Raw genomic sequence first — 13,692 nt, 5'->3', positions numbered from 1 at the left:
CTAAGAGGGTTTTTTTCCCCCCCAGAACAGAAGAAAGCTGTTCTGCCAGAGAATTGAAACCCCGCAGGAGCAGCTTTCAGTCTCTGGCAGGAATAAACTCCAGTTGTCCACATGGGAGCAGGATTAAAAGCACGCCCTTCTGGGGCTACATTCCTTTTCCTGTATCACTTCCCCTCTTCCTATGAGCATCCTTTGTACCTCCCAAATAAACAACTTGCTCTAGAATCCTTTTGGGATAACTCTAATGAAGATACCCCTTGCATCATTTACTCTTGCTGTCTCAACTTCCCTACGTGAAAAAAAAAAATGGAATTCATGGGCTCATGATTGAAATGTTAGAGCTGCTGTGAATGTGCGTGGAGGTGTTCATACCCCAGGCATCTGAGGTGCCATTTTTGCATGCCAGTTTTTGTTTTTGTTTGCTTTTTTCTTTTTAAAAGCATGACTGTATTTCCCAGCTTAAAGAATAAAAGATTCCATTGTAACTCCATTCAAGCCCTAGAATATCAGTTCTTTATTCTTGGACCTCTCAGTCTTATAGGGAAAGTAGAAACTTTCATATAGATTTTTTTTTGGAGGTAGAAAATATGGGATAAGTGTTTGGGTAAAAAGGCAATGTGAAATGTAATGGCCCCGTCTGCTGTTATTCACCCACTTCCATGCACTTCCTCACTATTTACTGAGGGTATTCAGTTGTAATGATGTAATGTTTTACTGCTATATTTTAAACAAATGTAGCCAAACTGGATGTTGTAGTTACTTTAACCAACTCCCCCAGTGTATGACTAGTGTTGAGTCTGAGTTTCTGTGACCACAGTAGAGAGGACAGGAGGTTTAGAGTCTCTTTTTTCCTCAAATATCTTAAGTGTCACCTAAGCCAACAGTGTCTTGACTAGCAAGTTCACTGAAGCAATTTCTTCTTGCTTTCTGAATAAGCATCAAGTTATTGATTGTGAAATATGTACAAGTGATGACATTTCTTCTATTGGCAACTTATTGCGAAGTATATGAACCTCTTTTGCAGGTGATTTGGATTGCTACCCATGATATTTCCTCTAGTAAAACTCTTGCCCAGAAGAAGAGAAATATTGCGTGGTTGTTGCTTTATCTTGTGCCTAACACATCTACCCACTCAGTCATGCATTCAATAAACATTTATGGAGTTTTGCCTTTGGCTGTGTTCCCTGATATTTAATGGGCATTAAACACATTTTAATTGATAATTAGAACAGAAAAGCACTGAGGATTACTCCGAGTGAGGAGGGAGATGATAAGGGGATGAGGTGGTGAGGACTCTGTTTAGACAAGTCTGTAAGTTCAGACTCCCATAATTAAGGAAACAATGAAAAGACACAGTATCTATTATCATATTATCTTAAATTTTTATCTAGTCCTCACCAAAAAAAGCCTTGGTTCTGATGTCACACCATTTCTAAAGTACAATTAGTGGCAGCTAAACAAAGGATATGCATTACAATGCAATTTAAATATAAACTTATTTTGCTCCTACATTAAATACCAAAACAATATATCAGGTTGATGCAAAGGAAACTGAGCTGAACCTACAGACAACTATCACTGCTGACTCCAGACCTCCCTTTTGGATGGGTAATGAGTGGTAATGTTTTACATGTGCAGTTTCTCAAGAAGAGAAATGTCTGAGATTAGGTAGTATTATCTTTGCTGCTATCTCCCATGCACTCTGCTATCTGGAAAATGTCTGATCTATCAGTAGAATTCATAATGGCTTTTTGAATATTTCACATAGCAGTTTTCATCCCAAGTATGGAAAACTATCTATTATTTGACCTTAGCATGGTCTTCCAGGGCCTCTCACTGAGCCTCAACCAATCCTTCTAGCTCTTGTCTATCACTTTCCTGTACACTCTAATCAAATATAACTTTGTACCATCTCTCACCCTCTCTCCTACCACACTCTCTTGACCTGTGTGTTCTCTTACACTGTTCCTTCCCCTAGATGCCCTTCCTTTCAATCTGACTTCTACCTTTCATCAAGCCTTTTCTGACTTTTTTCCATTTAAAGGCTCTCTTCTCCCTCTGGCCTTCTACTGCAACTTTTCTGCACCTCCCTTTTTGGTGATTTTCCCCCTTATATTTATCTCTGTTCAGATTTACTCTTCCTATTTTACTCTAGACCAATTTTGTCAATGGTTTATGCCACAATGTCTGTCCAGGAAAGTATTACATAAATATTCACGAATAAAAATGACTGCTTTTATTCTGATAATATCCAAGGAAGCAGGTAGAAGAATTGATTTAGTTGTGTGCTGGCATGGAATGCTTTAATTTGTCCATGATTTAAAATGCTGTGAGAGTGGCAGTTTCTTTTTTTTCTGTAGTTTTCCTCTAAAACCGTGGTAATTACTTTTCTGTAACTTATTAGGACACTATTACCAAATAGACAATGAGTTTACTCATCTGTGTAGTTCACATAAATGACCCACATGTTTTAGGTTGCCTCTCATGCAGGTAAAAACATGTTAAAAATAGATGAGTAAAAAGAATGTAAAGTTTTATTAAAAACACAAGAGAATGTTGTTTTATGTCCCTAAATTTCCATTGTAGAGAAGCTACAAATCCTGGGTCTCATTTCTGTGTGATACAAATTTTCCATTCAGGCAGCTATATCTACATATACAGTGTTTGAACATAACCACAAAAACTCTCAGGCCAAACTTTGTTCCTTAAGGGAAACTTCCTACAAAGATATTAAATAATTGTCAGCACCCTTTGGGTTTGGGTGGCACAAGCTGTTTCTATTAGTCTAGGATTATCAGTGTGATTATGTAATCCAACACATCCCGTGGGGCCTGTTTCCATTAAGTAAATTTGGATACACTGTCCTTAGATAATCTTCCAAGTAGAGAAAGAAGTGTACCCAACCACATGATTATATTGAGATTCTGAGACTAGTAGAAATATTTTGGTTTTACATAGTACACTGGCTGCCAGAGACTCCTAATGGATTTTCTAAAGATAAGAGTATTTTGGAAACCATACTCAAGTGGCATAAGCTTGTTTAGGAATCATAATTAAATAAACCTCAAGTCAACGAAGGACCACACAAGAAGATTATTATTCTGACCTCCAATTATTCTCACCTGGTGACTCTTTTGACTAAGCCTGAAGATGACACCAGGTGTGTTATTTAAATGGATTAGGTGCAGCATTAATTCAGATGTTTTGGGTCAATGGAATGCTGTATAGTAGAGATTTTCTGGAAAATTTCCCAGTTTTCTTAGTCTGCTGGTATCAGATTATCAGCCAAATAGAATGTTTCCTTTAAAAAAGGATATCTGTACATGTATATGTTTTAGTGTATGTGTACTATATATATGGTACATAGAGATATAGTATATGCATACATATATATGCATGCTTTGGGTACATTTCTTTCCTTATATCACATTTCTCTAAACATACAATGCCTAATAAAATGATAGTATTTAAATCTAGCTGGCATTATTATATCTGTGTGCCTGGCACAATGCCCAGCCCATAGTAGGTTGTCAATAAATATTTGAAATCACCATATTTCTTTAATTTCTAAAGAACAGTATGTCACTTAAGAACAAATACTTTGAAAAGAGTTTGCATCTGTACTAATTCAAGATCCACTACTTAATATCTCTTTGACATTGAAGAAATTACCTAATTTCCTAAGTCTGAGAAAAATGGGGAAATAATACCTACTTATTGACACATTAATGATAAAATTAGTTGTGTTCTTGAATATGTGTAAATTGAAAATTGTCTCTATATTTCTAATAATGCAGATACACATGATGGGTTTTTTTTTTACTTTGAGCTTTCTTTCTTTTTTTGAGAGACAGTGCATAAGGGGAAGAGGAGGAAGAGAGAGAGAGAGAGACAAGGGGAGAGAAAGAGAAAGAGAGAGAGAGAGAGAGAGAGAGAGAGGGAGAAGGAGAGAGAGAGAATGTTAAGCAGGCACCACACTCAGCACAGAGCCTGACTCAGGAACTCAATCTCACAACTGTGAGCCAAAATCAAGGGTTATATGCTTAACTGACTGAGTCACCCAGGTACCCTGGGCTTATTTATTTTCATAAAACATTGAAACTCTTTAGGAAAGAGAATTAAATCCAGCTCTATCAATCACATTTTAAGTCAATTTATAACAGGGCAGGCTTCACATTTAGTAGGAGGAGGGATTCTTACTGGCTTAATACAAGAAAGTTAATTCCTTACTAATGTTACATGTTCTGTGGGTGTGGACAAGATGCTTTCCTTTACACAGTCACTCACAAACCCAAGCTGATGGAGGCTCCACCATAATTTAGAACATTCAGCCTCTTCAGTTATTTTAGTGGGAAAAAAGACCGGATAATGTGCATTGAATTTTTTTAAAAAAAGGAATTTGTGTCATTCCTGGAATGACGGAGGTATCTCTGTGAGTGACAGACACACTGTAGTCCCTTTTATCATGGGCTAATGGTATACTACATCGGACTCATAATGGCTTATGGAGAGGAAATTATGCAGTTTTTCTTCCCACCTCTGTGTTCAGTAATGTCATGTTGGGAGTTTGAAATCAGCAATGATGGTAGTATTTACACCACAGAAATTGGCAAATACCCATAATTAAGGCTTTTTATTCAGAAAGCAGTTTACCAACATTCTATCAAGCAACCTGACCTCTCCTAATGGAAGTGTATTTAGAAATGTAGAATGGCAAACAAATGGTTAGAGGATATCATTATCATCTATGCCATAGTGTCAAAGTCAACCCAGAGATGATGTTATCCTAAAATCTTGGTACTGAAGAAAAATCTTGGGTACTGAAGAAAAAGCAATGAACTTGGAGCAGTTGCCATTTAACTTGGCTATCTAAACCTAGGCAAGCAATCATTTCTTTGAACATCAGTTTCTTTTTGGTGTTATAAAATCATCTTTAGATGAAATAGGATTATATCAAATAATGTGTGAACAAACTTAGCATAATGCCTCTGGAAAAATTTATTGAATTCTTGATGAATCTGGCATTTGCTCATTCTTAAGGAATCTAAGGAAAAGTACCAACATTGATTAGGCATTTGGAGGGCTCTAGTACGAATTGTTATACCTACATTTACAAAAGACCTATGATAAATATGACACAGTTATCACCTTATAGAACTTTCAATATAGACAGGTATTTAATAGACCTTTATGCTTAAACTAAGAAGTAGATCCATCTGTAGTAGAACCGACTGGGAAGGTATCAGGGGATAACTAACTTTTCTTGGAGCTCTCCATGGTGCTTGCTCCATGGTATTTTGGCCTGTCCTCCTTCACTCCTCATGGACTCACTTCAATTCAGAAACCTAGACTCTGGTCTAATCTGCCCCTTCTTTTCTCTTACTCCTTTGAGAATCAAGGTTACCTATAATTATAATTTTAGGATGCCAGTAGATATCTGGTATAACTTTTTCTTTGCCTCAGCTCTGCTTACACTGCAGCAACCTGTATATTCCTGACTTAATCCTTTCTACAGCTTGACCAACAGTATATTTTAATTCAGAGTTGTAGTGAATTCAGAGTCATTTTGAGCTCATGACATTGAATTTAGAGAGGTATTCAGTGTAATTCAGAATAAAGTTCAAAATAGATTGTTGTGAACTTTAAAAAATGGTATGAATAAATGTACCATGTGAAATACAATTCTCAGAGTTTCTGGCCCATACAAATGCTGTTTTAGTGCCTATAAATTTTCCTGTTTTTACTGGAGCTATCATGCTGTTGCTGTTTCCCTCTTCTTGACTACAGAAGCCATGAGGTTAGAGTGACTTTGTGCAGAAATGATACTTCAAGACATTCTATGGTGGTGAGATGCTTTTTGGAGCCATATTCAAATAACCCACATGATATAAAGACCAAATACAAAAACATTAAATCAGTAATGTGGTCTTACTAATTTTATTACATATAAAGAAAAAATGATACTAATACTGCTAGAATAATTTGGAGGAGAAACGAGAGGGAAGGAATATGCTTTACTGCTAATATATTAGTAATAGAAGATGCTGTGTTTTCAAAACACAGGTAATTTCTAATTTTGTCACTTTGATATTAAGCACTACTCTTAAAATGGACTCCTTGTCATTTCCTTTGTACACAGCACATTTGCAAGCTAATTAACACCTGATGGCAGTCATTTGGCAAATTATGGGTCATATATACCCTTGGTAACCTCAATCAGAGGAGACTTTCTGAGCAGCAATTTAATGCTAATATATGATGTCAATGAATAAATATAAATCAAGTCATCATAATATTGACCCTGATTGTCCTTACATGAAATCAGGAAACAATAGTGTCTCCAGTGAGGCACTGTGTGATCTAAAACAGTTGAAATTAGACTTCACAAGATTTTGTATAACCCTTAAGAAATCCTAATTTAAAATTGGATCATGGCCACAGGCACCACCACTGCCCCCTTTTCCTTGCTCTACTGTATGGAATCCATGACACATCTTCCTTTAGAAATAATGGGATAAGTGGTGGTACTGAAGCCCCTATGCTGACACATACAGTCCTTGGTAAACCTTAGGAAGATGAGCTGGAGTAATCAGCAGCCTCATTGACACTAAGAATACAACAAACCTGTTTTTATGGCAGTGTGTTTTTTCTTGTTTTCACTTTCTTTTCAATTTTTTTTTGAGTTTTTGCAGGTTCTACTCAATGAGAAAAAATATGGTAGTAAAAGAGACAAGGGACATATTTCCTCATCTTTCCTCTCCTTGTTGCTAAATAACAAGGGATCACAGTGATTTCAGGAAGGATGTGTAGTTTGTAGAGCTTTGGAAGTGGCATGGTTTTAATCATGGTGTGGCTTAATCTGGCTGTTTACCAGTTTAAAGTTTTATATATAATTATATATAGTATAGGCACACATATTTCTAGTGCATTCTATCGATGCTGCTATCATGTGGTCATTTTACTTTGAGAGAGAATCTTGGTGATCAATGCAATAAAATATGGTGAACTCTTTTTCTTTTTATAATGTTTATTTTTTATTTTTGAGACAGAGAGAGTATGGGGAGAGGGAAGGAGAGAGAGGAAAGGGTGCACAGAGGATCCCAGTCAGGCTCCGTTCTAACAGCAGAGAGCCCACAGTGGGGCTCAAACTCACAAACCATGAGATTATGACCTGAGATGAAGTCAGACACTTAACTGACTGAGCCACCCAGGCATTTATATTCATAAATGTTAGATGTGTTTTTGAAAAGTAGATTCTTAGACTCCACTCACCATACATTCTGATTTGGTAAATCTTGGTTGGAGCTCAGAAGTCTGCATTTTCAAGAAACAACCTGAGTGATTCTGTATAGCTGTAGAGGTAGGTGCTCCTCAGCTCTTATTTTGACAGATACTGAGATAGAGGTTAACTTGGACGACAATGTAGCATTGTGGTAAAGACCCTGGAGCTTGATCTTACCATTAAAACCCCACCTCTGCAGTTAAGAAGCCTGTGAACTTGGAAAGCTACTTAATGACTTGGTGCCCCATCTGCTTATCTGTCCAGTGGTGATAATGATGATTTATATCTGACAGGATTGTAACGAGGATAAATTAGCCAATGTCTGGACATAGAGGAAGCACTCAGTAAACATTAGTGTTATTATTTTATCCTATGGCCCTCGTCCAAATCACTTATTATTTGTCCACATATGAGTTACTTTAGTGCTGAGTTTCTCAATATTTAGTTCATCATCCCCTTTAGGAGGTTTTAGCCAAACTACAAGCTAGTCTATGTTGCTTTTATGTATTTATGTGTACCATTTATGTATTTCTAATACTGCATCATATTAAAGATTTCTGTTTCTCCATCTGTCTCCCTCATTAGCCATGAGTTCATAGAAGGTAGTGACCATGTTTATGCACATTTGTGTCTCAAGCACCCAGTGCTTTTGCTAGGACACTATTGAGCTGAGGATGCTGGTTGGCCAAAATCTAGACAGTGGTCAGCTCTCAGTGCTTGTTCTGGCTGTATTTTCCCAGATGCAAAGAAGGAGGAGATCTTTTGCAGAGTCAAAGTTGGATCATGTTTAGGGGAGAAGATTTAGTCTTTCATTCATTTCATCGATATTTGCTGAACATCTGCCATGTAAAACCATAATGATCCATGTCCTTATTATGGAGCTTTTACAGATTAACTTCAGAGCTATTCAGTAGTGACTCAACATCTATATCTTATACCATTGGGCCTGCAGTGTATTGCTGAATTTTATTTTAGAGCAGTCCCCTGTGGTATGTGTTATAAAACTTGCACTTAAGATATAGAATCATAGTTAAATTTAGAACACCCAGATCAGAGCCTCAGTTATTGGACATCAGTCCTGATTAAACACGCTGTAGTTTCCCATACTGGGTAGTGTTTACTGTGACTGGTAACCTGGATCAACTCACAGGGTTTGTCTTTATACATTTTTCAGACTTCTAGCAGTGGAAGACACTCTGTTCGCATCACGGGCCTTAGTACAATTGATTTCCGAGCTGGTTTTTCGAGAAAGCCCACCCTGGATTTCAAAGAAACAGTCAGCAGACCAGTGCAAGGTTTGTATGCGCATATTACCAAAATTAATGTAGTAGATATCCAAGTGCAAAATATTTCTCAGACTGTCTGTGATTTTATAATTTTGTGGCACTCAACAGAATTGGGAATTATATTCTTGACCTCGTCACTGTTTTCTCAAAGTGTAAGACCAGTAATATTGATGAAATTAATCAGACAGCTTGTTAAACATTAAGATTCCCAGACCTCACCCCAGATCTCCTGAATTAGAACTAAATTAAGTTGGACCCAAGAATGTGCACTATATCAAGCACCCCAGCTGATTCCTAAACTTACTAAACTTTGAAAACTACTAATGTGGATCTTTAGATTTTTACTAATATCTCAAAAAATAAATTGACAATAAATTGCCTTGTTGTCAAGATGAAAAATGAGGGTTTTATGAATCCAGATAGCTAAAAAATTAAAGACATCATGTATCATTGTATGTTCAAAGATAAGATTATTGCTGCTTTTTAAACCTTGTTCTTATTTTATTCATTTAAGATTATTTATGGTTTTATAGATAAAAAGATGCTTAATCCTACTGTGACTCCTTAATTTCTTTTTTTCTGATCATTCTTTTATTTTATTACTGCAGTTACTAAAAAGATATACATTGTGAATCCTTAAAAATAAACATTTGTATAATTAAACATTAGGTAATACAGTATTCACAATTCTGATTTTTCAATGTAAGATATTGTTAAAATGTGATAAAAATAATTAATTAGGATTTCCTAAGTTTCTCTGGTCATGAATAACTATCTTTCATGTAGTAGAAAAGATTCTATAATTAGGTCACAATTTGTCAGACAGTTTGTACTACTCATATTTATGATACTTCTCATTTATTATAATTCAAAGATTTATTTGATAAATAACTCAATTGTATATTACTTGTTAATAATAACAAAGTCTTTCTCCTGTAGGAAGTCCTACCTATGTGCTGCTGAATACTTCCGGAATTTCCAACCCTGCCAGAGTAGATCGTCTTGAACTTCTGAGTATCTCCGGCGGTTCTCTTGAGACTATCCCAGTTAAATATTACCCTGACCGAAAACCTTATGGCTTGTGGAATATTTCTGACTTTATACCACCAAATGAAGCTTTCTTTCTCAGAGTCACAGGCTATGATAAGGATGATTATCTCTTCCAGAGGGTATCAAGTGTTTCCTTCTCTAGTATCATCCCAGGTGAGACGCCATCTTGTTAGACTCTGGAGTATTGGTAGTTTAAGGGAGCACTGGGGTCCTATCAGTAAAGAATGAACTGTAACATAAAGAATCATATCTTCACATTATTATTGGGTTATCGAATGATGGGCATTTACACTTAGGTAACACAATTTATCTTAATCATAAAAAGCATATCCAGAGTTTCATGTGAGGTCTCACTGACTGCAGATCTGAAAATTCTGATTGCTTCAATCACTGTAAGAACTGGGAAATTCTGGTGCTCATGATCCCCCTAAAAGAAAAAAAGAAAGAAAGAAAGAGAGAGAGAGAGAGAGAAGGGAAGGAAGGAAGGAAGGAAGGAAGGAAGAAAAGAAAGAAAGGAAAGACTGGCACACATGTTCAATGTTTGATCAAGCTACCCAAATTGGCCAAATGGGCTAAATGTTTGTTAATGACTGTCAGAAACCCACTTTGTGAATAGTAATTCATTGTAAGCATCTGGTGATGATTCTGCCTTCTTGTGATAAGTTGGCAGTTAGTTAATCAGTAAGCTAGTTACTCATATATTTGCTGTTTTATAGAGATGAGAACACAGATTAAGGATTCTTTGGAAGCATGAGGTAGCATTTCAGTTTGTCTCTATTATTGCTGTCTCTCAAGACTAATGACAACTGTGATCAAAACTTTGGAACTGTAGCTGAAATGATGGATGTGCAAATCTGTAGAAGGATTTTTTTCTAAACTTGTACTATTGAATGGAGGGACAACAATTTATCATTTATACATATGGTTGTAATTTTAAAAATTCAGAAACAACTGTATAGCTATTCTTTTATGGTTGTTGAATGGTGAGACTAGAACCAACCTCAGTATTTCCTCATGTGCAATATTCAAAATTAGTTGTATTATCCCTAAATTGAATACTGCAAAATCTATTGGATTCTTAAAAATAGAGATTTTTCCCATTATTTTTTTGGGAGAACAATTACTCTATTACTTCAATTCTAAGCTATGTGGGTCCTTTTCATATATTTATGTTTTTTAAATAAAAATAGATTCTATAATTGAGGAGATATTGTAACTTATTTGGTAGCTTTTTTCCCCTAGGTTGGTAGCACAAAAATAGTGTGTCTTAAAAAAATAAATGGAGTCTCAGGTTTAATGAATACCTTAGTAAGGAGTCCATGGAGATATCCAGAAATTAATGGGGTTTGAGCAAAAAAAGATAATCAAAGTGATTTTTAGTGATTTAGATTAATTGGAATGCAGAAGGTTTGTTGGAATAGTTAAGGTCTGAAGATTTTGAATGGATTAACAGGAAGTACCCAATATCATTGTGACCTTGTTGCCCATGTTCTGTTTTTCCTAGATGCTCCCAAAGTTACAATGCCCAAGAAAACCCCAGGATACTACCTGCAGCCGGGTCGAATTCCCTGCTCTGTTGAGAGTCTTTTACCTTTTACCTTGAACTTTCTCAGAAATGGATTTGCACTTGGAGTAGACCAGTATTTAAGGTGTGTACATGTTTTATTAGCAATTATAGATAGCATTAAACATCTAAATACAAATACTTATTTTAATGTGCTTTTTCCTTGGAAATTCTCATTTATTCCATAGTCTTGGAATATAGCAGTGACCAAAACAGACACAGGTCTGTGCCCTTATGGAGCTTTTATTATAATGGAGAAAGACAGAAAGTAGATGTATTTTATATGTTCATTTCTAATTTATAATATGTTAAATATATTAATTTAATAAATGCTAGAATTCATTCAAGGGTTGATTCAGGTTTTATAGAATCTGAAAGTTATATAAATTGAGGGTCTCTTGTTAAGCCAGGGAATACACAATGATGAATATAAAATTAGGCACCAAACTTTGGAAGGGTCCTCACAAAAGAGAACAAGCTTATATTGGCTTTGGGGCAAACAAATCTCTGAATATAATTCAGAAATGGGGTGCATGTGGTTTTGGCCAACTTGGCAATTTTAAAATTCACGATAAGGGACATTTGAGCAAAGACCTAAACATGGTGAGAGATGATCATGCAGATGCGTATCTAGGGAAAAGCATTTGCATGTCAGGAACAGTTAATGCAAATGCACAAGGCTGGAGCTGACTGGGCATGGGGAAAGGAAGACTGGAAGGAAGCCAGCGTGGCTGGAGTGCAGTGGGCCAGGAGAAGGATAGAGGAGGGGTCAGGGAGGTGAAGAGTGCTGGGGACAACAGGTGGAGTGGGAGCCTGTGTGGCTGTTGCACTTAACAATCAGTGGGAGTGGTGAAGAGGCACCAACCTTCCTTGTGAACACTGGTGGGCTTTTTAGATAAATATAAATAATCTTTGAGAAAATTAAGTAGACCTTGAAATCTGGAGGATAATTTCTGGAAAATGTTTTGTTTTGCTTTTTTATTTAATCTTACTAATGAAACAAACTATATTTAGAGAAAAACTCTAGGAATTATTTTACAAAATTTCTGTTTTATTAATTCAATACTAATGTAAATAACTTCTGTAAAATGCTAAATATTTGACAGTACTAGCCTATTAATAGGCTCTTCAGGGGGTCATTTTAGGCAACAACTATGGCAGGAATGTTCAGTGTAACTTGAGAAAAAGATTCCACTATTTGAAGATTGAACTGTATTACTTCCTGCTACTTTTTATATTGTGTGTCTAAATGATTCTCTAAGCTCCATGTTTAATAACCAGCAACATAACTGACCAGGATATTAAATGATGAAGCTACATAACTGCCTGATTAAATCAAATCATTCTGTTTCATGTTTAAATAGTAACATGTTTCAAAGACACTTGAGATTCTTTATAAACATTAATTCATTAATTCCACACAATTCCTGGGAGGTAAGCCACAAGAATTCTTTCATTTCTCCAGCTCTGTGGCCCAGAGATGTGACATGCCTTGCTGACATATATTAAGCTCTTTGTATGTGAGAGGCTAAAGACAGAATTTGGCCTGGGTGGTGATGGATTGATATCTAACCCTGATTCACTCACAGGTCCCTGCCCTAGATTTCCTAATAACTTGAGACATGTGACTTAATCTTTGTTATGTGAGTCGCTATGGTGACTAGGGGATATAAGAGAGAATTAGTTTGCATTTGCATCAGGACACATTTCTATTTGACATGTTCTTTCCTTATTTCAAAGGTCATATATTCAGAACTTCTTATTTTGGCCATAGAGTTTTAATTGAACAAAGAGAATTATTTTCATGTAATATTTCATAAATAAGAGAGGAGCAAGTATATTGTCAACAATATTCTTTAAGTATTCTGATACTGGTTATGTGCCTTTGAACTAATTACTTATCCTTTCTGAATCTGAACTTACTTGTTTTTAAAATGAGAGACTTGGGACTACAAGAATTGTCACTGTTTCTAAAATATCCATGTATCTAAGTTTTGATGAAACTAATGTGTGCTTGGGCCTAAAATACACATTGCGGAAAACACGATACGCTGTTTGTATCTCAAACTTGTGCCTCCCTGGAACTTACCAGTACCTCCTAGATGATGACAGTTATAACCTTGGGCTTAGTTTACTGCTCTTTAGGCATTAGAGTTACAGGTGATCACTATGGCTTACAGTCCACTCGTACTCCTTTTTCTTCTGAATGGGATAGTAAGGACTCGTGACATCTCGTGCATATACAGTTGAAAGGAAACATTAACTAAAGTGAATATTCTGTTACTAAAATATATGGGCTTTGCTTATTCTGTCCTTTTCTGATGTACAGGAACCTGTGCCTTCACTTTCTCTTACAAAGTCTAGGTCAGTGCTAAATATACCTTAAGAGCTCAGTAAGTTCTTTATGGTTTTTTGATGACAGGTATGGTTTTTTTGGAGATCTGGAGTCATTACTATAATATTATGTCTCATACCACTTTTGGACTTTAGTGTAAGGAGTCTTTTGACTC

General features: G+C 36.0%; 1 protein-coding gene across 1 annotated transcript in view; it reads left to right on the top strand.

Annotated features, from left to right (window-relative positions):
- The window catches only part of HMCN1 (hemicentin 1), a 436,837-nt gene that overhangs the window by 160,676 nt on the left and 262,469 nt on the right, over positions 1-13,692 (top strand). The window contains exons 7-9 of the mRNA XM_029935183.1: positions 8,457-8,577; positions 9,508-9,771; positions 11,123-11,267. Of these exons, the coding sequence (XP_029791043.1) occupies positions 8,457-8,577; positions 9,508-9,771; positions 11,123-11,267 (530 nt within the window). The remainder of the gene's footprint in view (positions 1-8,456; positions 8,578-9,507; positions 9,772-11,122; positions 11,268-13,692) is intronic.

Source organism: Suricata suricatta, chromosome 3 (assembly GCF_006229205.1).
Source record: "Suricata suricatta isolate VVHF042 chromosome 3, meerkat_22Aug2017_6uvM2_HiC, whole genome shotgun sequence".
In the NCBI taxonomy this organism is placed as follows: domain Eukaryota; kingdom Metazoa; phylum Chordata; class Mammalia; order Carnivora; family Herpestidae; genus Suricata; species Suricata suricatta.
Note: the sequence above shows the minus strand (reverse complement) of the source record. Positions and strands in the feature narration are given on the sequence as shown.